The following is a 22,692-nucleotide window of genomic DNA, read 5'->3' as shown; positions in this document are numbered from 1 at the left end:
CCCGAGATAGCAAGCTCTTTCAAGCTGTGTGAGGCCAGGTCTGGAAACTCGTCCTTGGTGAGGAAACACCTCATGGTTCGGTGGGGTTCGGTCCCTGGGGGGAGTTCCCCTTCCTCCAGAGGTTCTGAATCCTCGTCCGAGTTGTCCATGTCCCCGAAGGTGGGGCTTCTGGGCGGAGGAGGCACTTCTCTGGGCATAGAAGGTCCCTGGATGTTGTAGTCCTCTGGCGGAGGCTGTGGCCATGTTATCAGAGGCCCCAGCTGCATGTGGACGAATGTATTCAGGCCTTTGAAGAATTCCATCCAGGAGATGGATGCTGGGTCTATATTAAGAGGTGCTGTGTCCCTGGGGAGCCCCGTTTGAGGGAGGCTCCCGCTGGGAGAAGCGAGGTCTGGCATACTGTCCGAGAAGCCGGATCCCGTCACTGGCTGGGGAGGGGCATGGGCTGAGTCCCCCAGGACCTCCTCGCACTGTATAAACAGGGCGGTGGCCTCTTCATGCTGTGCAGCTCTAATGTGGTATGCTGGGCAGAGGCCCTGAGCTTCTTCTCCGGTGGTGCCATGGCTTGTGCGTGTGAAATACGGGGCCTGGGTGGCTTAGTTATGCGCTCCAGTGCGTCGAGGTTGTGTGCAAAGGTTTGGTACGCGTTCAAAGAAATGCCCGCGTCGTTGTGCACACAGGCTGAACTTATGTGCCCGGCACAGTAAGCATGTGGCTACACGCGTCGCTGTGCCCACGGCACTTGGGCACGCGACGATGTGCGCCCAAGAGATTTGTGCGCACGGCTCGCCTCTGTGCACACGGGTGGAGATGGCGGACAGGGCGGTGAACAGGTCAAGATGACGACAGCGACCACGCGGACAATATGGCAACCACCTCAGAGGGTCTCCACATGGGAGGACCCTCGGATCTGACCGGGGCCTAGCCCTGCTAGGGCTGATCAACCCAGTAGTACTGGCGCCGGCTGGTGACCTGTGCAACTCTTCGAGCTTCGGAGACTGGAGACTTTAGTAGTTTTCTACCTTACCTTGTCTCGGCACTTCCTGATCTCATTCCGGGCGGTCTCCGGCTGCAGGGGGAGAGGGTAAATACCTTCACCGCCACGCTCGAAGTTGCACCTGCTGCCTCTCAGCCTCACCCGTTGCCGGGGGCTAAGTCCACGCCAAGGGTCGGCCGCCGGACCGAGGCTTACCTCCGAGAGATCGCGGAAATCTCCTCAGGAATTCTCAACTGGGGGAGGGACCCAAGGGGTGTCACCGCAGGAGAGTGGGGCTCGTCTGTAGAGGTAAGATTTCTTCTTGTTTTGGTAAATTACTCTAACGCTGTGCGAGCATGCATAGAGTCCCGAACTGCTATGGAGACGGAAAATACTGGAGAGCTGCACTTCCTGCAGGGGTGTATGTACTAGGACTGACGTCAGATTGAAATCTGATCCATCTCCAACTGCTATCAGGAGTACACTATATCCATTGGTCCTGAGTCCATCTGCTACACGCTAGGAAAAAATAACTTCCCTGTTTCTTTCCAGCCTAATGTCTTTTGGAGAGGGTATTACTTAATAGTTCCTGCTATGATGAACGGAGCAGTCATCCCAGATCATAGGAAACAATAAGACTGGAAAGGTAATGGGGGATCCCCCATCAGAAGGCCTTACAAGTCGTGTCCTATTTTAATTTGGATGTGTAATGAGACTGGGAGCCAATGCAAGCCCTAAAGAAGAGAGGCAACATGATTATACTTTGTCTTATGAAAGATCAATTTTGCTGCTGTGTTTTGGACTTTCTGAAGCCTCCTTATCTGAAAGAGAGACCATGAAAAAGCATTACAATAGTCCAAACAAGTCAGAATGAGAGAATGAGTCAAAGTTTTTAAATCAGCAGAATCTAGAAAAGGTCTAAGCTGTCAAATAAACAGCAGGAAAAAATACTGTTTGTACTCTGCATCAAGTGAGAGATGTGGCTGAAAAAAATGTAATGAAGGATCGATTCTAACACAAAGTAGTGATGACATCTTTAATCTGAATGGAACTGCCAGCCATTGTAGGAGAAGGAAGCTGGTTGGAGGTATGTTTCCTTGTGAACCACATAGCCTCCGACTTGTCTGGCCTGATCTTAAGTTTAGATGATCTCAGCTAATCAGCTACCTCAGTCAAACTGTTAAATTTGGTCAGTGAAAATTATGATCCCATGGCACAGTTTGCAATAATCTGAATATCACTGGCATAAAAATACTTTGTAAATTCTAAAATCTGTATCAACGTAGCTAAAGGAATAAGATATAAATTGAAAAGAATAGGTGAAAGAATTGAAGAACTCTGGGGAACACCACAATTCAGGTAACTAGGTGAAGACATTGCAGAATTCCAAGCAACATGATAAAATGTTGTTTTCTAAGGATTTAAACCAGTATAAGGATTGGCTGTGAATTCCAATGCCAAATAGTGTCAAAAGCGGCAATTAAGAAACGTGCCATTACCACAGCTGGACCAACATGTTGGAACAGCATGACACCAGAACTATGTCAGGAAATTTGCCCAATAAAATTTAAGCAAAAACTCAAAAAACATGGCTATTCCTACAAGCATATACCTAATTTGCACACCTTTTTCTATCATGCTCTTTCACTTCTTCCACATCAAATCCCTCTTACCATAACAAATTCTCTCATAAGATCTTAATCCTCTCCCCGCCTCTCAGTTTTCAAATATTTATTTTCCGCTTGTTCTCTCAAACACCTGACAATTATTTATATAATTTTCCACAATATTGCATTGTTCATATAAGCTCCTTAATATCTCAATCTATGTATCGCTTTGTATATATCATATCTTATTTATCCTATGTATACACTCAGTTAAATTTATTTATTTCCCTCGTTTCCCCTGCCCCCTTACCTTCAGTTATTTTGTTATCCCCCTTAAGTTAATTTTATCTGTAAAGCTCCGCTGCCTACGTCTTGTTTTGTAGCACGGTTGCAAGTTTATGTTCTATGTAAACCGATGTGAAGTTACTAAACAAATGTCGGTATATAAAAACTGCAAATAAAAATAAAAAATAGTACCCAGACGTACTAACAGAACTACTTTTCCCCTATCTAGGTATAAACTGATGTCATCAATCAGAGCTGCAAGTATAGAATCTATGCTATATCCTTTCCTATATCCAGATTGTCTGGATGCAACACAAGCAGTTTTTCCAGAAATCTGGAACTGAATGACCTTCTCAATGATTTTGAAAGAGTAGGTAGATTAGAAATTGAATGGTAATTATCTGGAAGGTTAGGATCTGTGTTTTGTTTTTTTTAGTGCAGGTCATACAACTGCAGTTTTAAGTGTTTGAGGAAGCACACTAAATTCCAAACTAGAATTCACAATATCAACTAGTGGAGGAAACAGACCTAACTCAGAATTTTTTTTTTAATAAATTTGAACAGCAATGGATCTATATCGAATGATGATGGGTTCATCTGTTTTAAAAGTAATTGTAGGATTTCACAGAAACTCTGCTCTGATGTTAAGAAATTTGGTATCAAACAAATAGATAAAACATAGATAAAACTATCTGTGTTAAGTTTGCCAGAAGAGGAATGTTTGCATTGAAATTCAGAAATATGAGAGGCTAGCCTGAAAAGCTGCTTAGGCCTTTCATTTGCTTGACAAGAATATTTTTTATAATAGCCTGCTTTTGCTTGTTTGACTGTAAATAGATAACAATAGATATCTAAGACATAAATCACAGAGGTATTGACTAGATATCTTATGCCAGCAGCAAGAACAAAGCTTAAATGGACTTTTGACTGTGACCCTTTATCAGACATGATGAGGTTGAAGTAATCTAATACTGCCCAAACAAAAGAAAAGGATATTTGAAAAAATGAAAGAGAAACAAAAGTAAACTAAACAACATATCTCTTGCTAACTAAACTGCTACTGTTTTTTGTTTTTTTTTTCCCTTCAATTCAACAGAAAGAAAAAGACTGAGGAGTCTTGTGAAGCAGCAGCTGTGCAGGAATTCCTACACATGCGCAGAAATAGGTCAATTTTAAAAGCATTGCTCACAAAAAAAATGCCCACATATGCGCATGTGGGCTGCGCACGTGAGCAAATCAGATTTTTAAAAAATGCAAAATATGTGCGACTGTACCCATGTACACATAGGGGCGGATTTTCAAACACTACGTGTGCGGGTACTTTTGTTCGCGCCGGTGGCGCGAACAAAAGTACACCAGATTTTATAAGATACGCTCGTAGCCGCGCGTATCTTATAAAATCCGAGGTCGGCGCGCGCAAGGGGGTGCACATTTGTGCAACCTGCGCGCGCCGAGCCCAGCGCGGCCTGCCTGTTCCCTCCGAGGCCGCTCCGATTTCGGAGCGGCCTCGGAGGGAACTTTTCTTCGCCCTCCCCCCCACCTTCCCCTACCTAATCCCCCCCCCAGCCCTATCCAAACCCCCCCTTACCTTTGTCGGCAAAGTTACGCCTGCTGAAAGCAGGCGTAACTTTGCGCACGTCGCCAGCAGCCCCGCTTCGTCGTCCGGTCCCGGGGGCATGGTCCGGAGGCCTCGACCACGCCCCCTGGCCCGCCCCTGAAACACCGCGTCGTTTCGGGAACTCCCCGGACACGCCCCCTCCCTCCCCGTTTCGAAAGCCCCGGGACTTATACGAATCCCGGGGCTTTACGCGGGCCGGCGGCCTAATGAAAATAGGCGCGCTGGCACAGGGGTTTTAAAATCCGCCCCACAAGGAATAAGGGGGCAGAAAAGAGACAGGGAATGAGCATTCCACGGTGGGGCCAAGACGCATTACTCTGAATTTTAAAACCAAAAACTGCAATGCGTGTACGCTAGATAGCTGCATAACTTTACTGCTGCTCCTGATGAGCAGCAAGACCGTAGATCTTGAGTTTTGGTCTGGATCAACGGAGGCATGCAGGATGAAGAACTAGAGAAGTCTGAAAGATGTCACTATTAGCTGGACAAACTGGTGGACTAATTGCAAAACTGGGAATGTGTCTCGTGCAAGCATGTTTTGAAATTCACTGTCATATGCATGAAAAAGCCAACAAGGTCCTATGGAAGACACACGACTGCTAGCTGTGCTGGAGTAACCTCTTAAAATTACAAGCATACTTACGTGTGGTTGGTGCATTTTAAAACATACATGTGCAAGTGCGCATACATTAAAAAATTCCAGTATATCCTTGCTCGTGCACGTGCCTTCATTTTAAAATCAACCTCAAAGACTAAGTTTTTCTGAGTTCTAGAGTGGGTTTTTATTGTGTCTGTGCTGTGCATCCACTTATAGGGATGAGCTTGTCCTGCTTGTCCATGAGTTTGATTCCAACTTTGTGTACTCGGAGTTGAACCTGACTCTCAGCACCAATAGTGAGGGGCTGCATTAGGAGGGTCACTCAATAGGAGCTGAGCTATTTGATGCCTTCTGCTCAGCACTCTACAATTCTCACAAGTTCTGCATCACACACTGCTGAGCCAAGATTTGATGGGTCTAAGCAAGTGGACTAGCCTTCTTTAGATTCTCTTAAGGGATGCCAAAAGCAAGGAGGTATTGGAAAGTGCCCTGGGTGAGAAGTAGATCTATCCTCAAGGTGCAGTTAGTCACTTTGGGGGAAGCTGAAGCTTCTAGGATCCCCCTGCTCTTACAGCTGTGCAAGAAAGGGGATTGGCACAGATGCTTTGGCTCCTTCAAATGATCCTCCACACCATGTCCTTTTGGCTCAGTGCACAAGCACTTACAGCCCAACGCATGATGTGGGCTGGAAAAACCAAGATCATTAATTTCTGAGACTTTTTTTTTTTTTTGGTGCTGAAGGACAGGTCTCCATAACCCTTCTTTGTGACAGCCTTTGGCATTAGTTGTCTCCTTCAATTCTTCAAGATAATACTGTAGTTTCATCTTAAAAATTGTGATTGTCCTTGGTGACAACCTAGAGCAGACGTTATAAAGAGTCAAATCATGATCCTCCTCCAACGAATCTTATCAGGTTTGATGGTGATGGTCTGGTGATGGACATTAGGATGCACTTGGTGTGAGATTTGAAGCAGTTGGCCTCCTCAAACATTGAGGGGAAAATTAACAAAACAAAACTGAGAGGACATTCTTCCACCTTATGTGGGGCAAGACTTAAAAACATTGTGAGGAAAACTCAATGAAGTGAATTTAAGAGAGGAAATTTATAAAACTGAATCAAACACCCAAGAAAAGAAACATGACTGGGAGCTCTGTTAGGGGACACAGCTTAAAGCATGCCCAGCAACAGACAACAAAAAAAGAAAACAAGAGAACTTCAGAAGTGCTGTTAAGCTATCAAGGGAACTGGAAGTCAAACAAAAGAATTATTTAAGGTAAACTATTGAAAAAAAAACAACATTAAAAAAATGCCTCAGTTAACAGGGAATGTTATTCTAGTTTGAAAAATGTGTCTGTAAACTGTGCAGAAATAGATGAACTGAGGCATTCTATAAGGACACAGGAGAACAAGAATCACCATGCAACAAGAATCAAAAAAAGCTCTGGAAGAGTATGATTGGTGCTAAGTGCAATGATATCATGCATCAGTGTAACTTATAATGCATCTTGTCTTCAGAGAAAATGAGGAAAACAAGTATGCAAAGATCTCAGAATGTGGGATCATGATTTATTTTTAGATGCATGCAAAATTCATGGTGAAACAAACTCAAGAATTCTGTTAAACACTCTGCAATATCAATTTTTTAAAACTTTTTCTTGATTTTCAAAAAAATAAAAAATCAGAACATCTGACACGAGAAATATTCTATAAATACAGAGGAAACATACGAGAAAGAAAATAAATCATAATTATATTAGACCTTAGTTGGGAGAAAGCTGAGGAAAATATTTAAAAAAGGAAAACACTCAAAAGTAAAGGTGATAAATCACATAATGCCATTAACCAAGATAACAATCTACTGAACAGAGCTATTGGGTGGAGTCCTATTCTGCAAAAAAAAACAAACAAAAAACAAAAAAAAACAAAAAAACCCTCAAATTGAACTGAATAATAAACAGAAATCTAATACTCACCAACTTCACTAGGCATTTTCATGGAAATTTTAACATAAAGTAGCACACAAGGCAAACACTCGCCTTTCTCTCTACCTCGAGCAATACAACATTCTTCCCTCAACACAATACGGTTTCAGGAAGCATCTTAGTACCGAAACCTTACTACTTTCTCTGACACCTTAATCAAAGGAGTCGATTCAGGCTCTTCTTATCTGATTGCCATGTTGGACATATCTGCGGCTTTCGACACTGTCAATCACACTATCCTTAACATCCTCAGAAGTATTGGGATCTCGGGATCTGCTCTCTCCTGGTTCCGTTCTTACCTACAAAATCGCTATTTCACTGTCCTAACTAATAACACTGAATCTGAGCCTATTAGGTGTCCCCCAGGGCTCATCACTCTCTTCTACCCTCTTTAACATTTACATGCTTCCCCTAACCACCCTTCTCACCAACCTTGGTATCAAGCACTTCATTTACGCAGATGACGTGCAAATCCTCTTTCCCTTCTCTGACTCCCTCCAAACCGCTCTCCAAAACTGGGAATCCTGCCTCTCCTCCATCAACCACCTCCTCACAAACATGCACCTCGCTCTCAACCCTCAAAAAACTGAACTCCTCGTTATCTCCAACAATCATCCTTCTCCCCCTATCCCCCTCTCTCATTCCTCCACTTCTTTCCCTTCACACACCCATAACCTGGGTGTTCTTATTGACAACCAACTCACTTTCAAACCCTTCATTAAATCTATCATAAAACACTGCTTTTTCAAGCTACAAACGATTAAAAAACTCAGACCTTTATTACATTTTTCTGACTTCCGCACTGTACTCCAGTCTATTATTTTTTCCAAAATAGACTACTGTAATGCTCTCCTCCTCTGCCTTCCCTCAACTAATACTAAACCGTTACAACTACTACAAAACGCCGCTGCACGTATTCTAACTCCAAAAAAAGAGACCACATTAAACCAACACTTATTGAACTCCATTGGCTACCAATACAATCACGAATACTATTCGAAACACTTTCCCTCATCCATAAAAGCCTTATAAATGAAAACCTCCACTGGATCAACCCGCCTCTCCTCCCCCGCACGTCCACAAGACCCACTCGCCCTGCCCTCCAAGGAACACTCCGCACACCCACAATCAAATCCACGAAACTTACCTCCACTATGAACAGAGCCTTTTCCCTTGCTAGCCCTACCCTATAGAACTCCTTACCTCCAGACTTATGCACAGAGACCTCCACTCCTAAATTCAAGAAAAAACTAAAAACATGGTTGTTCCTTCAGGCATACCCTCACAATCCTCCACGAAGAATTCCCAAAATCCCTTTATTTGAACCTCTGAGTTGTTATAACAGTAGCAGTCTCTCTACTCTCTACCTCCCCTTCATCCTCAACCTCTGGTACCCCCTGTTTACCTTAGTATTATTACCGTTCCCTTCTCCATTCATATTCTCACTGTCCACCCCGTTTTCCTATTTTTACCCCAGTTAACTCCCCGGCCTCTAACGTTCCTCTCCTTGCGCCCCTCGTTCCTCCGATAAACCTGCTTGCACAGAATTGTGTTTGTGATACTTTCATTGAGCTTACTCACGATCCTCTCCTCTTGATTCTTATTTAAACAATTTATCAGCTCAGACGTTGTTCTTACCTCCTTGTAATTGATCCAATAGTGTCGCTCTGGAATGACCATGAACTGCTGTACATTTTGTATTATAGTTCACCTTATCTAGTATTCTAGTTCATTAGCTTTATATGTAACACATAGCTCTTCGAATTAACATTTAGTTATTTTACTGTTCCTTGCCTCTTATAGCTGTTACTGTTCCATGTAAGGGCTCTGCCTATATGTAAATGGCTTTGCCTAAATGTTCCTAGTTATATGTAAACCGATACGATGTGCAAACGGCTATCGGTATAGAAGAAACTCTAAATAAATAAATAAAAATACACATAAATGTAAAGTAGGATTTACTAAATCCTAATTTATATGTATAAATTAGCCAATTTTAAAACATGCATGCATAAATAAAATTAACAAGTTTATCAATTAATCCACCAGTGCACCCAGTCCTTCTCCAGGTCATTAAGACCTTCCTGGTTCTTGTCTGAACTGCCCATAGTCCACCCAGACCTCCCACCCAGTCAGTACTACATAATAAACATGTTTAGTATAACTTGCAAGAGATAATTAAGTTAAAAAAAATATGCAAATAAGTTGGTAAATGTGCCCACATGTTTTTTAAAATATCAATTTACACGCATAAACGTTGGCCCCGACCCGAAACATTCCTAGACTGTCCCTTTTTTACATGCATGCAGGTGAAAATGAAAATATGTGCTTATTTTTTTACTTTTATAAAATATGGAATATGTGAGTAGATGCTACTTACATGTCTATATGCTAAATTTATGTGCTTAATGTTTTAAAAAAATTCACCCCGAAGAACACAGTTTTCAGCAAGATCAATAAAGTTACTAGAATTCTGTACTACTGAAATAAGCAATCACAGATATTTAACATAAAAATAAGCAATAGGACAGAACGCTAAAACAAACTTACCCTTTCCATTTACTGTCAATGCAGATGAGCTTGACATCAGTGGAAGATGACACTGTGGTACTAAAGATTGTGTCCTTGGTCTGCTCCCCATCCTAGCTCTTTCTTCACCCGGTCCCAATAAAGCACCGACAGGTTTTTCTGCTGCTACTTCTGGGGCTGTAGAATCTTGATCTGGTTCTATGTGGTCCATTTTATCCAGACTTTCATTTTGAAAACCAATAACTAAAGTCCTGCTTTTCATGGGACTTTTGGGCACAAGAATCTTAATACCTGATCTAGCAAAGTCCATAGTTTTCCTATTAGAAAGTGAAGGGCTTTTGTGAAACTTTTGACTGTTAACAAAAAGTTGGCTTTTTGATTCACAGTCTTTGCTAATTCCTAATGATTTTGGAGATGTCTTTGAAAAAGAACTATTAGTTGACCTAGAAATTTGTTTTCTGGCATTATTTGGAGAGATCCGGTTTGTCCTGGTTAACGTGCTGTCTTTTGGTTTTTCATTGTGTCGTAAATTAAACTCATGGATATATTCCTCACAATTTACTAAGTGTTGTTCTGGTTCCCATGTGTCATCTTCACTGTCGTATCCTTTCCATCGAACTAAATATTCTGTTTTTCCCTTTTTATTTTTCCTCTTGTCAACAATTCTCTCTACCTGTTAGGAAGAAAATTCAGACATTACATATTGACCATATGGAAAACAGAATGGCAACTGGTAATTTGCATGTGAACTCTTAACAGGATATTGTACAAAATTTAAAGATAATTGTAACCAATGGTTCTTAAATTGCTAACCTGCAACAGAATAACTCTACCAGGTTTACTGATATATCTTGATAAACCAATCTGAAAGAAAAATAAATATTTACAATATTATTATAGATTGATTGACAAAATATATACAGTATATGCAAACTGAAAAAATCTGGACAAACTTAATAGATTTGTTACTAACATATAAACAAGGTTTCATTTATATTAAATTACCTAGAACAGAGTTTAGAAATTGAACATTAAATATATAAAGGGCAATATTCAAAGTGATTCCTTCAGGTAGAACAGTACTTCACCCACAGAAATAGTGTCTTTAAAAACTGTCTACCCTATGTGTAGGTCAGGGCTTCCCAAACCTGTTCTCGGTACCCCACAGCCAGTCAAGTTCTCAGGATATCCACAATGACTATGCATGAATATCATGGTGACTCAGTATATGCAAATTTGTCTTATGCATATTCTTTGTGGATATGTGGGGTCCCTGCTGTACATAAAATTATGAACAGAGTGCCACTATGAACATAAGTTTCCCATAGTGAAAGGACTGGAGGGGCTTGCAAGTAAGCAAAATTTTCAAAAGTATTTGCATAACTTTACCTGGAAGAAATATTCGCACAAAAAGGTGCAAAGATGTGCAGGTACTTTTTCTTTAAGCAATTTTCAAAGGGAATATTTTCCCTTTAAAATTGGTAGAAAGTCCGGAGTGGGTGGGAGTACCACCAATTCTGCATTTCTGTAGACAGTGTGAAAATTGCCCTCGTAAGGATTTTTAAACTACAGTTAGCCAAAAATAATAGAGGATGTCATTCTTTGAAGTCTCTGTTAGTAAGACTGGGAATGTATCTGTGGATATCAATTCACAACTAAACCCTAAATTCTGGTACAATGATTCTGAGAGTCTTTTTGCTGCACCACTGAGATTTCCTCTGCAAGAGTGGACAACCCTTGGCAACTATGCACACTCCTGACAGCATTCTGCCTGTTCCCATAATACCTGCATCACGAGCTCTTTCAAAACCCACGGGCCATGCTCTAATGATCTTATAATGCAGGAGATCAGTAATGGCAGCCTGTACATTTTAGCAATGCTTGCTAAGTTGCTATGTAGGTGGCATGCCAGAAAGCAAAGCAGTGAAAAAGCATGAGTTTGTAATAAAGATCCTCCCAGAACATGATTTTATCAGGTAAACACTCTCCCCTCTGCACCACCCCTCATGCTCCCAGCACACCAATATTCCTTAAGGAGACACTGTAGGATTTTTGCCACTTTGTCAAAAAATAAATAAATAAAATCTATGCCAGCCCATTGTTTTAATACTATCTGAGACTACCGTATAAAAAGGAACTACTGTATAAAAAGGAGATGTTTTTTCTTACTAACTTTGAGCATTATTTCTTTCAACCTAACAGAATGAACTCTTCCCCAGCAGTAATAATTTTAGTTATAATGGACTTACAGTTCAGAATTATATCAGAGAACCAGAATTAACAGGTAAGAAAATCTTTTAGATTCTTTTACGATTAGAATTATGGACCATGAGCGCTAAAAAGCAGTAGAATTCTTCTAAAATTAACATCAAAGAATGCTTCAGTATCTAGTTGTCTAGAGATCAATGATGAGCAGCAAGTTATCTGGGTAAACTTATGGGGATAACTTTAGATAATATATTCAACATTAACCATATTACCTGGCTAAAAAGACCCAAGTAAATGTATCCAGTTACCTTTAAGATTGTGTATTATTCAGGTCAACTTACCTGCCTAAACTTAACCAGTGCTGAACATTAACACTGCCCAGCTAAGTAAATACACTCACTCCACTTTAAAGATATCCAGCTATAAACCTACCCAGTTAAAATATTGCCACTCAGCAGGCCCTAGATTTGAAAGATTGTGATTTGTCTTGCTAAGTTTAGGACTTAGCTGGAGAAACCCCATTAAATTTTGACTTCCTTGTTTATAAATTTTACTAAAGAACATGGAGAACACAAGTTACATGTTTACACAATCCCAAGGGATGCTTTAGACTTCTCTGCTCATGACGCAGATAAGGCGTTACTAGAATGAGATTTTGCTTGGTTTTTTTTTTAAACTTTTATTAGGCCTTGTGAATACAACATTGTATTCATCTAGCACTTGTTTCTTTAGTCTGTAAGTCATATTTTATTGACCTTATATATACTCAATCCTAACACCTTCAAGTCTCTAGAGAAGAATGGTCTAATATCTAGAGTACATAACTTCTCTTTAGAGTTATCTGGACCACAAAAAATAGTAATAAAACATTCTCTTTATGGAGATAAACAGTTCATTTTTGGAATAAACTGAGGAAACATTTTCAACACTTTTTTCTTATGAAAAAGAAAGGTGGGAGCCTGGGGGCAAGTTAAGAAAGCAGGCGCTAACTTCTCAGCGCCTGCTTTCTGCACATATTTATTGCATCGGCCCCTATGTATGAAAAAATGATTGGGATGAGTGGGGAATGTTTGCTTAAGAATTGGTCATGTAAGAAGCGAAGCTGAAGATGGCAAGGCTTGGCATGGCCTTATAGCAGAGATGGTGGAGAACATCTCTATACCAGATTTTGAATATGCTTGGGAGGGCAGTGGTAGGAATAAGGTTGAGAAGTCTGATGAAAAACATTGGGGAGGAGGGATTTGGTGTTGGTTTGCTTATGGAAATTTGTATTTGTATCTTCTTAAAGTAGATGAAGCTTAGCTGGCAGCCTAAATGGTTCATTTTGGACTTTACTGACCATCATTTCCTGTGTTGTTACGATGCAGGTATAAGATGTCCATCGTGAATCATTATGAAGAATATTACTACTGACTTGGGAAATGTCACATCATCACTGAATGCTTTGTCTGCTTGAGGATGTTTCAAGCAGTTTGGGCTAACCAGGAAAGTCTTCCTACTTAATCACTAGTTGGGCTGAGTGCAAATCAGGGTTGCCCCAAGAGCTGAAGAAATAAAATCAAGGGAGCCGCTCGGAGTTCTTCTTCTAGTTAAGTGTATTCAAGTAGTCCTTACCTGCTTCACTGCCTCAACATAAGAATAGGACCGAAATGCTTTTAGTTTTTAAGCACTTTGAAGAACTTGACTCAATCAAAGCTTGAGATGCAGCAGAAAAACCTTGAGCTACAGGTACAGTCGCACACAAAAGTTTAGACGTCCCTGGTCAAATTGTATGTTTCAATGAATCTCTAAATGAATAGAAGCTGACATGATTTCTGTGTGGTACAAAGTTAAACATGACAGTTTCTACTGTCTTCTTCATAAGAAAGAGGACAATAATTACCCCAATATTGACTGGGTAAATGTAACATCAGGACTTGCTAGAGACAAAGTTCCTGGATGTAATAAATGGCTGCTTCATGGAGCAATTGGTTCAGGAACCAACAAGAGAGGGAGCAATTTTAGATTTAATCCTTAGTGGAACGCAGGATTTGGTGAGAGAGGTAATGGTGGTGGGGCCACTTGGCAATAGTGATCATAACAGGATCAAATTTAAACTAATAACTGGAAGGGGGACAATAAGTAAATCTACAACTCGTAACACTAAACTTTCAAAAGGGAAACTTTGATAAAATGAGGAAAATAGTTAGAAAAAAACTGAAAGGTGCAGCTGCAAAGGTTAAAAGTGTTCAACAGGCATGGACATTGTTTAAAAATACAATCCTAGAGGCGCAGTCCAGATGTATTCCACACATTAAGAAAAGTGGAAGGCAGGCAAGGTGAGGTGAAAGAGGCTATTTTAACCAAAAAAAATCCTTCAAAAATTGGATGAAGGATCCATCTGAAGAAAGCAGAGTTGCTTACCTGTAGTAACAGGTATTCTCACAGGACAGCAGGATGTTAGTCCTCACATATGGGTGACATCATCAGGATGGAGCCCAATCACGAAACACTTTTGTCAAAGTTTCTAGAACTTTGACTGGCACCTACTGGGCATGCCCAGCAATGCACTGACCCTGCATCCAGCAGGGGTCCCCCCTTCAGTCTGTTTATATAGTAAAAGTACATGCGAAAATAAAATAAGAAAACGTAACGAACCCAACTCCGCGGGGTGGCAGTTGGGTTACGTGAGGACTAACATCCTGCTGTCCTGTGAGAACACCTGTTACAGGTAAGCAACTCTGCTTTCTCACAGGACAAGCAGGATGGTAGTCCTCACATATGGGTGAGTACCGAGCTGAGGATGCCCGAGTAATACACCAAATGCACCCAAAGACATACAACAGGCACAGCAACAGGGGTGGGAATTTGGTTAAGAGGGCATCCTGAAACCCTGAATGGGTTGGTGGAAGGATTTTGGGAAGTTAAACAGCAAACAAATTGCGTAGAACAGACTGGCCAAAGATGGAATCCTGTGTGCCAGCCTTATCCAAGCAATAATGTGCTGCGAAAGTATGGAGAGAGCTCTAGGTAGCAGCCTTACAACTATCAGGAAGCGGCACCGAATGGAGGTGTGCTACTGATGTTGGCATGGCCCTGATCGAGTGTGCTTTTATACGGTCTTGTAGCGGAATGCCTGCTTGCCGGTAGCAAAAAGAAATGCATTCCGCCAACCAGGAGAAGAGGGTCTGCTTTCCCACAGGATTTCCCAATTTGATGGCATCAAAAGAAACAAACAATTGAGTGGATTTCCTGTGAACAGACGTGCGGTCTAGATAGAAAGCTAAAGCACGTTTGCAGTCTAAAGAATGCAGAACCTGTTCTCCTGGGTTCGAATGGGGCCTGGCAAAAAAAGGTAGGTAGGATAACAGATTGGTTAATATGAAATTCCGACACTACGTTCAGCAAAACGCTGAATGTGATCGCTGAGCGTGATCGCCAGAAGAAAAAGTACCTTCCAGGTGAGATAGCGGAGATCACAGGAGTGGAGAGGCTCAAACGAAGTTTTCATGAGCTGTCCAAAACTAGATTAAGGTCCCAAGCAGGGGCAGGAGGGCGCAGTGGAGGTTTTAAATGGAGCAAGCTCTCATGAACTGTGATACTAAGGGTTGGGTTGAAATGGAGACATTAACTACACCCTTATGGTAAGCAGACACTGCACTAATACGCACCCTGATAGAAGAAGTTTTTAGGCCTAACTCTGACAAGTGCCAGAGGTAGTCTAGGAACCTTGCAGTGGAACAAGTGAAGGGGTCTATGGACATGGAAGTACACCAGACCATAAACCTCTTCCATTTAGAGCAATAAAACCTTCTTGTTGAAGGATTTCGTGAAGCCACCAGGACTCGGGATACCGACTCTGAAAGGTTAAGCGGTTGGAGTATTAACCTTTCAACATCCAGGCCGTCAGAGACAGAGCTTGGAGGTTGGGGTTACGGAGATACCCTTCGTTCTGAGTTATTAGAAGGGGATACTTCCCCAGAGGAATGTGTCGGCATACTGATAGGTCCTGGAGGATTGGAAACTACACCTGGCGTGGCCAATGGGGAGCTATCAGAATCATTAATCCTTTGTCCTGCCGGAGCTTCACAAGAGTCTTTGAAATGAGAGGAAGTGGAGGGTACGCATAAAGGAGACCGCTGGCCCAGGAGAGGGCAAATGCATCTCTTGGCTGGAAGTGGTGACTGCGAATGAGAGCAGAAGTTGTCTACCTTGTGGCTGTGTACCGACGCAAAGAGGTCTATGCGAGGGTAACCCCAGCGTTGGAATATCGCATCTGCTACCGTGGGGTTGAGAGACCACTCGTGCGGATGGAAAGTGCGACTCAGCTTGTCCGCCAACACATTGTCCACTCCCGGCAAGTAGGTTGCTTTGAGGCACATCGAGTGGGAAAGCACCCATGCCCATATCTGTGCAGCTTCCTGACACAGAAGGTAGGAGCCCGTTTCCACTTGTTTGTTGATGTACCACATCGCAACCTGATTGTCGGTTTGAATCAGGATGGCTTTGTTTGATAGGCAATCCTGAAAGGCCTTGAGAGCATATCTGATCGCTCATAGCTCCAGGAAATTTATTTGGTGTTTGGCTTCCTCTGGAGACCAGGTTCCCCTGAGTCTGCAGGTCGCCTACATGTGCACCCCACCCAAGGTTGGATGCGTCTGTTGCTAAGGTGATTTGAGGATCTGGAGCCTCAAATGGAAGGCCTTGAATGAGACTGGAGTGGTGCATCCACCAGGCTAGTGACAGACGGAGCTGTTTGGTAACCTGGACACTGCTGGACATTAGCTGACCAGCTTGAATTCACTAGCATTTTAGGGTCCACTGCATCACTCTCATGGCTAAGCGAGCCATTGGAGTGACATGCACCAAGGACGCCATATGACCCAACAGTATGAGGAAGTGTCGAGCAGTTGAAGATACTCGAGACTGTAGTTGATGCGCCAGAGATGTAATGGTGATAACGCGATCCTGGAGGAGGAAGGCTTTCGCCTGTACAGTCTCTAGGTCTGCCCCTATAAAGGGTAGGGTTTGGGATGGAACTATCTTGGATTTGGGATAGTTGATTAGAAACCCTAAGGAGATCAGGGATTTGATAGTGAGACGCAGGGAGGTTAGCACGCTCTGATGAGTCGGAGCCCTTATCAGCCAGTCGTCGAGATAAGGGTAGACATGAACCCCCTGATTCCTGAGGAAGGCCGCGACCACCACCAGGCCTTGGTGAATACTCTTGGAGCAGACGCCAGGCCAAATGGCAGTACATGGTACTGAAAATGGCGAGGGCCGACCAGGAATCGCAGGAATTTGCGATGAGATGGCATGATTGCGTTGTGTATGGGTCCTGAAGATCTAGAGAGAATAGCCAATCTCCTCTTTGCAGAAGAGGAAGTAGAGAGACCAAGGTTACCATCTTGAATTTTTCTCTGTACAGAAATTTGTTTAATGCACGGAGGTCCAGTATTGGGCGCACACCACCTGATGTTTTTGGTATTAGGAAATACCGGGAATAAAATCCCTGGCCCTGCTGGGATAGGGGTACCCGATCTATTGCTCGGGATAAGAGGAGGGATGAGACCTCCTGCTTGATGAAGGGAGAGTGATCGGACTTTCCCCACATCGGCCGAGGTGGAGAGTCCGCTGGAACAGTCAGGAAATTTAGGTGGTAACCTTGGGTGACCACTGCAAGTACCCACTGGTCTGTGGTGACTGTGTGCCAAGTGCTGTTGAAGCGGCATAGTCGACCTCCGACTGGTATGGATGGAAGAGGAGGTTGGCTTACATTCTCTAGGAAGGAGTCAAAAGCCTGACACTGGTCCTGGCTGAGAAGCTGGCTGAGACTTTTGAGGCAGAGTCTGTCTGGATTGACCTTTTTGGTAAGGTCTAGAAGGACGTCCTCTAGAAGCCGGAGGATAAAATTTTCTTGGCTTGTAGGTTGTCCTCTTAGAATCTCGTCTGAAAGTCCTCTAAGGCACGGAAGGGAACTCAGACGGTACAGAGGAAAGCTGGCGTAGCGTTTCATGGAGGTCCTTCAACTCCCCTTTGTGCACCCCTTCGTGCAATCCTTGGTGCCTCATTTAATATTCTTTTGTTGGTACTTTTTCTGTTATCTAACCCTTTCTTCCAAGTTATTTACCCTTTTGGCTTGTTAACAAGTTTAGTTTTAATTGTTCATTGTATCAGACTATGGAATTATTTTTCCTGCTGTTTTTGTTTTATGTAAACCGGTATGATTTACATTAAATGTAAGAATGTCGGTATATAAAAATTAAAAATAAATAAATAATAAATAACTGCGCCGTCTCTCGGATCTTTTCCCCGAAGAGATTATCTCCCACACAGGGTAGATCTGCTAACCTGTCTTGGACTTCTGGTCTTAAGTCCAAGAATTTGAGCCAGGCCCATCTTCGTGCACTAATCCCCGCTGCAGACACTCTAGAAGCAGTGTCAAAGATATCATAAGCAGAGCGAACTTCATGCTTTCCAGCATCTAGCTCTTTCTGAGCTAGAGTATGAAGTTGAGTCTGGAGTTGCTCTGGTAACGAATCAGAGAGGTCCTGGATCCTTTTAAAGAGGTCTCTGTTATACTGGGTCATTTATAACTGGTAGGAGGCTATGCGAGATATGAGCATAGAGCCATGAAGACACGTCTACCAAAAGCATCTCGGGATTTTTGCTCTTTCCCTGGAGGTATGGAAGAATGAGGTTTTGAACATCGTGCCTTTTTTTGGGCTGACTCAACAACCACAGAATGATGATCCAACTGAGACTTCTGGAACCCAGGAGCTGACTGTACCAGATAGGTGGCATCCATCTTGCAGTTGACAGGTGGAACTGAACCTGGGTGTTCCCAGTTTCTTTTCAGGAGATCAAGTAGGATTAATGAATAGGCATGGTCATTATTTCCTTAGGAGCATCAAGAAATTGGAGTACTTCCAGCATCTTGTGCCTAGAGTCCTCTTCTGTCTGGAGTTGGAAAGGAATGGTTTCAGACATTTCCTTTAAGAAGTTGATAAAAGATAGATCTTCAGGTGGAGAACGTCATCTTTCATCAGGGGGAGAGGGCTCTGATGGTAGATCATCTGTATCTTGGGACGTATCATCGGTCCAAGGATCATAAGACTGATCTCCAGCAGGGAGAAGAGGTGCTAATCCTGAAGGACCAAGCCTCGGCAAAAATGGCATCGATGGAGGCACCGAGGGAACCGGTGACATCGATGGGACGAGTTAGTGGTAAGATCCCAGATGGTGGAATGGGTATCGCTGTATCTTCTTCATCAGATGACAATGGAATCTGTGTAGAAGGCACTGGATCCACCGGTGGTCTCTGTTCCAATGAGGGCAGGGCACCGATCAACGCATCCAGTCTACCCAGTAGCAGAACCAGCGCTAAGGGGATCAGATCGGTGACCGGCTCGGGGACCGGTACCAGCATCGATGGAGGATGGAAGCCCTGAAGTGCTTTTCCGATGGCCTCTTGGATCATCCGATCCAATTCCTCATGGAGACCTGGGGCGAGGAACCCCGGCTCCGGAGTAGGAGGCAGCACTGTCATGGCCGGAGGGTCCACCAGTGAAGGTGGAATCACGGATCCCTGCACCACTGACGGTGGGGAACGCCTCAGTGACCCGGTCTCAGAAGAGGATGGGGCCTTTTCTGGACGGGGCTTTTTTGTCGGTGGCTCTATCGACTTCATTGCCGAGGCCTTGCCTATATCGATGGACTGAGCCTTCCGATGCCAGTGTCGACGCTTCTCACGATGTTCTCCTCGGTCCTTTTCCTGAGACAAGTAGGCTAACGACACTTTTGGATTGTTGACGCAGGGCGAACAGCAGCGGTATCTCGGTGCTGGCGAGAGGTCGATGGCACCGGCTCTGAGGACGTCGAAGCTATCGATGGAGTTGGGGTTTTTAACTGAAAAAGAAAGTCCATTTTCTCTAAACGAGACTTGCGACCCTTCAGTGTCATTTGGGCACATTTGGTGCAGGTTAGGACATCGTGGTCGGACCCCAAACACATGACACAGACCCCATGCGGGTCAGTGAGAGACATTGTCCGAGAACAGTCAGAGCACTGACGAAAACCCGATGCCATGGCTCCAACAAAAATTTAGTCGCGGTGCGGTCAATGGACGGTAGCCCCCGAAGGGATAACTCAACAGGAATCGACCGCAAGAAGGGTAAACCCTTACCTTTCGACAGCGGAGTATGGATATAGAAAGGGGGACCCCCATGGGGTAAAATTTTTGAATGAAGTTCCGTGAGGAAAATTCTTGTCAAGAATCTCCAGAGAGCTCCTTAACCCGCATGGCTACTGCTGCGCGGAAAAAAGAAGACTGAAGGGGGACCCCTGCTGGATGCAGGGTCAGTGCATTGCTGGGCATACCCAGTAGGTGCCAGTCAAAGTTCTAGAAACTTTGACAAAAGTGTTCCGTGATTGGACTCCATCCTGATGATGTCACCCATATGTGAGGACTACCATCCTGCTTGTCCTGTGAGAAAATAGGATAACACCATTGTCAAGTTAAGTGTAAAACATTGATAAGACAGGCGAAGAGAGAATTTGAAATGAAGTTGGCCATAGAGGCAAAAACTCATAATAAAAACTTTTTAAAATATATCTGAAGCAAGAAACCTGTGAGGGAGTCAGATGGACCATTAGATAACTGAGGGGTTAAAGGGGCTCTTAGGGAAGATAAGGCCATTGCAGAAAGACTAAATGAATTATTTGCTTCCGTGTTTACTAATGAGGATGTTGGGGAGATACCAGTTTCGGAGATGGTTTTCAAGGGTGATTAGTCGGACGAACTGAACCAAATCACTGTGAACCAGGAAGATGAAGTAGGCCAGATTGACAAACTAAAGAGTAGCAAATCACCTGGACCATATGCTATGAATCCTAGGGTACTGAAGGAACTAAAAAATGAAATTTTGATCTATTAGTTAAAATTTGTAACCTATCTTTAAAATCATCCATTGTACCTTAAGACTGGAGGGTGGTCAATGTAACCCCAATATTTAAAAAGGGTTCCAGGGGCGATCTGGGTAACCAGGCCTGAATTCAGTGCCTGGAAAAATAGTGGAAACTATTCTAAAGATCAAAATCGTAGAGCATATAGAAAGACATGATTTAATGGAACACAGTCAACATGAATTTATCCAAGGGAAGTCTTGCCTAAAAAAAATGCTTCATTTTTTTGAAGGGGTTAATAAACATGTGGATAAAGGTGAACCGTAGATGTATTGTATTTGGATTTTCAGAAGGCTTTTGACAAAGTCCCTCGAGAGGCTTCTAAGAAAATTAAAAAGTCATGGGATAGGAGGCGATGTCCTTTCGTGGATTACAAACTGGTTAAAAGACAGGAAACAGAGAGTAGGATTAAATGGTCAATTTTCTTAGTGGAAAAGGGTAAACAGTGGAGTGCCTCAGGGATCTCTACTTGGACTGGTGCTTTTCAATATGTACATAAATGATCTGGAAAGGAAAACGACGAGTGAGGTTATCAAATTTGTAGACGATAATTATTCAGAGTAGTTAAATCACAAGCGGATTGTGATACATTACAGGAGGACCTTGCAAGACTGGAAGATTGGGCATCCAAATGGCAGATGAAATTTAATTTGGACAAGTGCAAATATGTTACATATAGGGAAAAATAAACCTTGCTGTAGTTACACGTTGTTAGGTTCCATAATAGGAACTACCACCCAGGAAAAAGATCTAGGCATCATAGTGGATAATACATTACAATCGTTGGCTCAGTGTGCTGCAGCAGTCAAAAAAGCAAACAGAATGTTAGGAATTATTAGGAAGGGAATGGTTAATAAAACAGAAAATATCATAATGCCTCTGTATCACTCCATGGTGAGACCACACTTTGAACACTGTGTACAATTCTGGTCACCGCATCTCAAAAAAATTAGTTGTGAGGGAGAAGGTACAGAGAAGGCAACTAAAATGATAAAAGGGGATAGAACAGCTCTCCTATGAGGAAAGGCTGAAGAGTTTAGAGCTGTTCAGCTTGGAGAAGAGATGGCTGAGGGGGGATATGATAGAGGTCTTTAAGATCATGAGAGGTCTTGAACGAGTAAATATGAATCTACTATTTACACTTTCGGATAACAGAAGGACTAGGGGGCATTCCATGAAGTTAGCAAGTAGCACATTTAAGACTAATCTAAGAAAATTCTTTTTCACTTAATGCACAATAAAGCTCTGGAATTTGTTGCCAGAGAATGTGGTTAGTGCAGTTAGTGTAGCTGGGTTCACAAAAGGTTTGGATAAGTTCTTGGAGAAGTCCATTAAAGGCTATTAATCAAGTTTACTTAGAGAATAGCCACTGCTATTAATTGCATCAGTAGCATGGGATCTTCTTGGTGTTTGGGTAATTGCCAGGTTCTTGGGTCCTGGTTTGGCCTCTGTTGGGCTTGATGGACCCTTGGTCTGACCTAGCATGGCAATTTCTTATGTTCTTATCTTTTGTGCAATGTTTAATGTAAAATTGCTATTTATTTGCTGATTTTAACATGCTGGAAATACGGCATAGGCAAAGGTATGGACTCCCAGTTGATTTATTACTTTTTTTAAAGTTGTTAATAAGCCCCAAAATGTTCATTGATACATTAGACTTTGTTAGTCGGGTGAAGACAATTCCATGGTTTAACAAATTCTCTGTCTACTTTCAGCAATTATAGGCACCTCTAAGCATCTGTCTGAGCATTTGAAAATGAAGATAATTCACTTTCAAAGCATAGGAAGGCTGTTAAAAACTCTCTATAGCTTCCCACTAGCAGTTTCAACTGTCTGAAACATTGTTAAGAAATGGAAGTTATATGGAACTGTTGATGCAGAAACACACTCAGAATCAACCACGAAGTACTTACAGGAAAGAAAAATAAAGGTTTTGGAATGGAAG

The 22,692-nt window shown here is 42.7% G+C and overlaps 1 protein-coding gene across 8 annotated transcripts in view; it reads right to left on the bottom strand.

Annotated features, from left to right (window-relative positions):
* The window catches only part of CDYL (chromodomain Y like), a 423,594-nt gene that overhangs the window by 214,014 nt on the left and 186,888 nt on the right, over window positions 1-22,692 (bottom strand). For 5 of the 8 annotated variants that reach the window (XM_029590585.1, XM_029590581.1, XM_029590583.1 and 2 more), the window contains 2 exons: window positions 10,410-10,460; window positions 9,618-10,269 (listed from right to left, as the gene is read on the bottom strand). In XM_029590585.1, the coding sequence (XP_029446445.1) occupies window positions 9,618-10,269; window positions 10,410-10,460 (703 nt within the window). The remainder of the gene's footprint in view (window positions 1-9,617; window positions 10,270-10,409; window positions 10,461-22,692) is intronic. The other 3 variants (XM_029590584.1, XM_029590587.1, XM_029590582.1) reach the window with 1 other exon arrangement.

This window comes from Rhinatrema bivittatum, chromosome 2, assembly GCF_901001135.1.
Source record: "Rhinatrema bivittatum chromosome 2, aRhiBiv1.1, whole genome shotgun sequence".
Classification (NCBI taxonomy): domain Eukaryota; kingdom Metazoa; phylum Chordata; class Amphibia; order Gymnophiona; family Rhinatrematidae; genus Rhinatrema; species Rhinatrema bivittatum.
The sequence above is the reverse complement of the archived record's forward strand: the minus strand, read 5'-3'. Positions and strand labels throughout refer to the sequence as shown.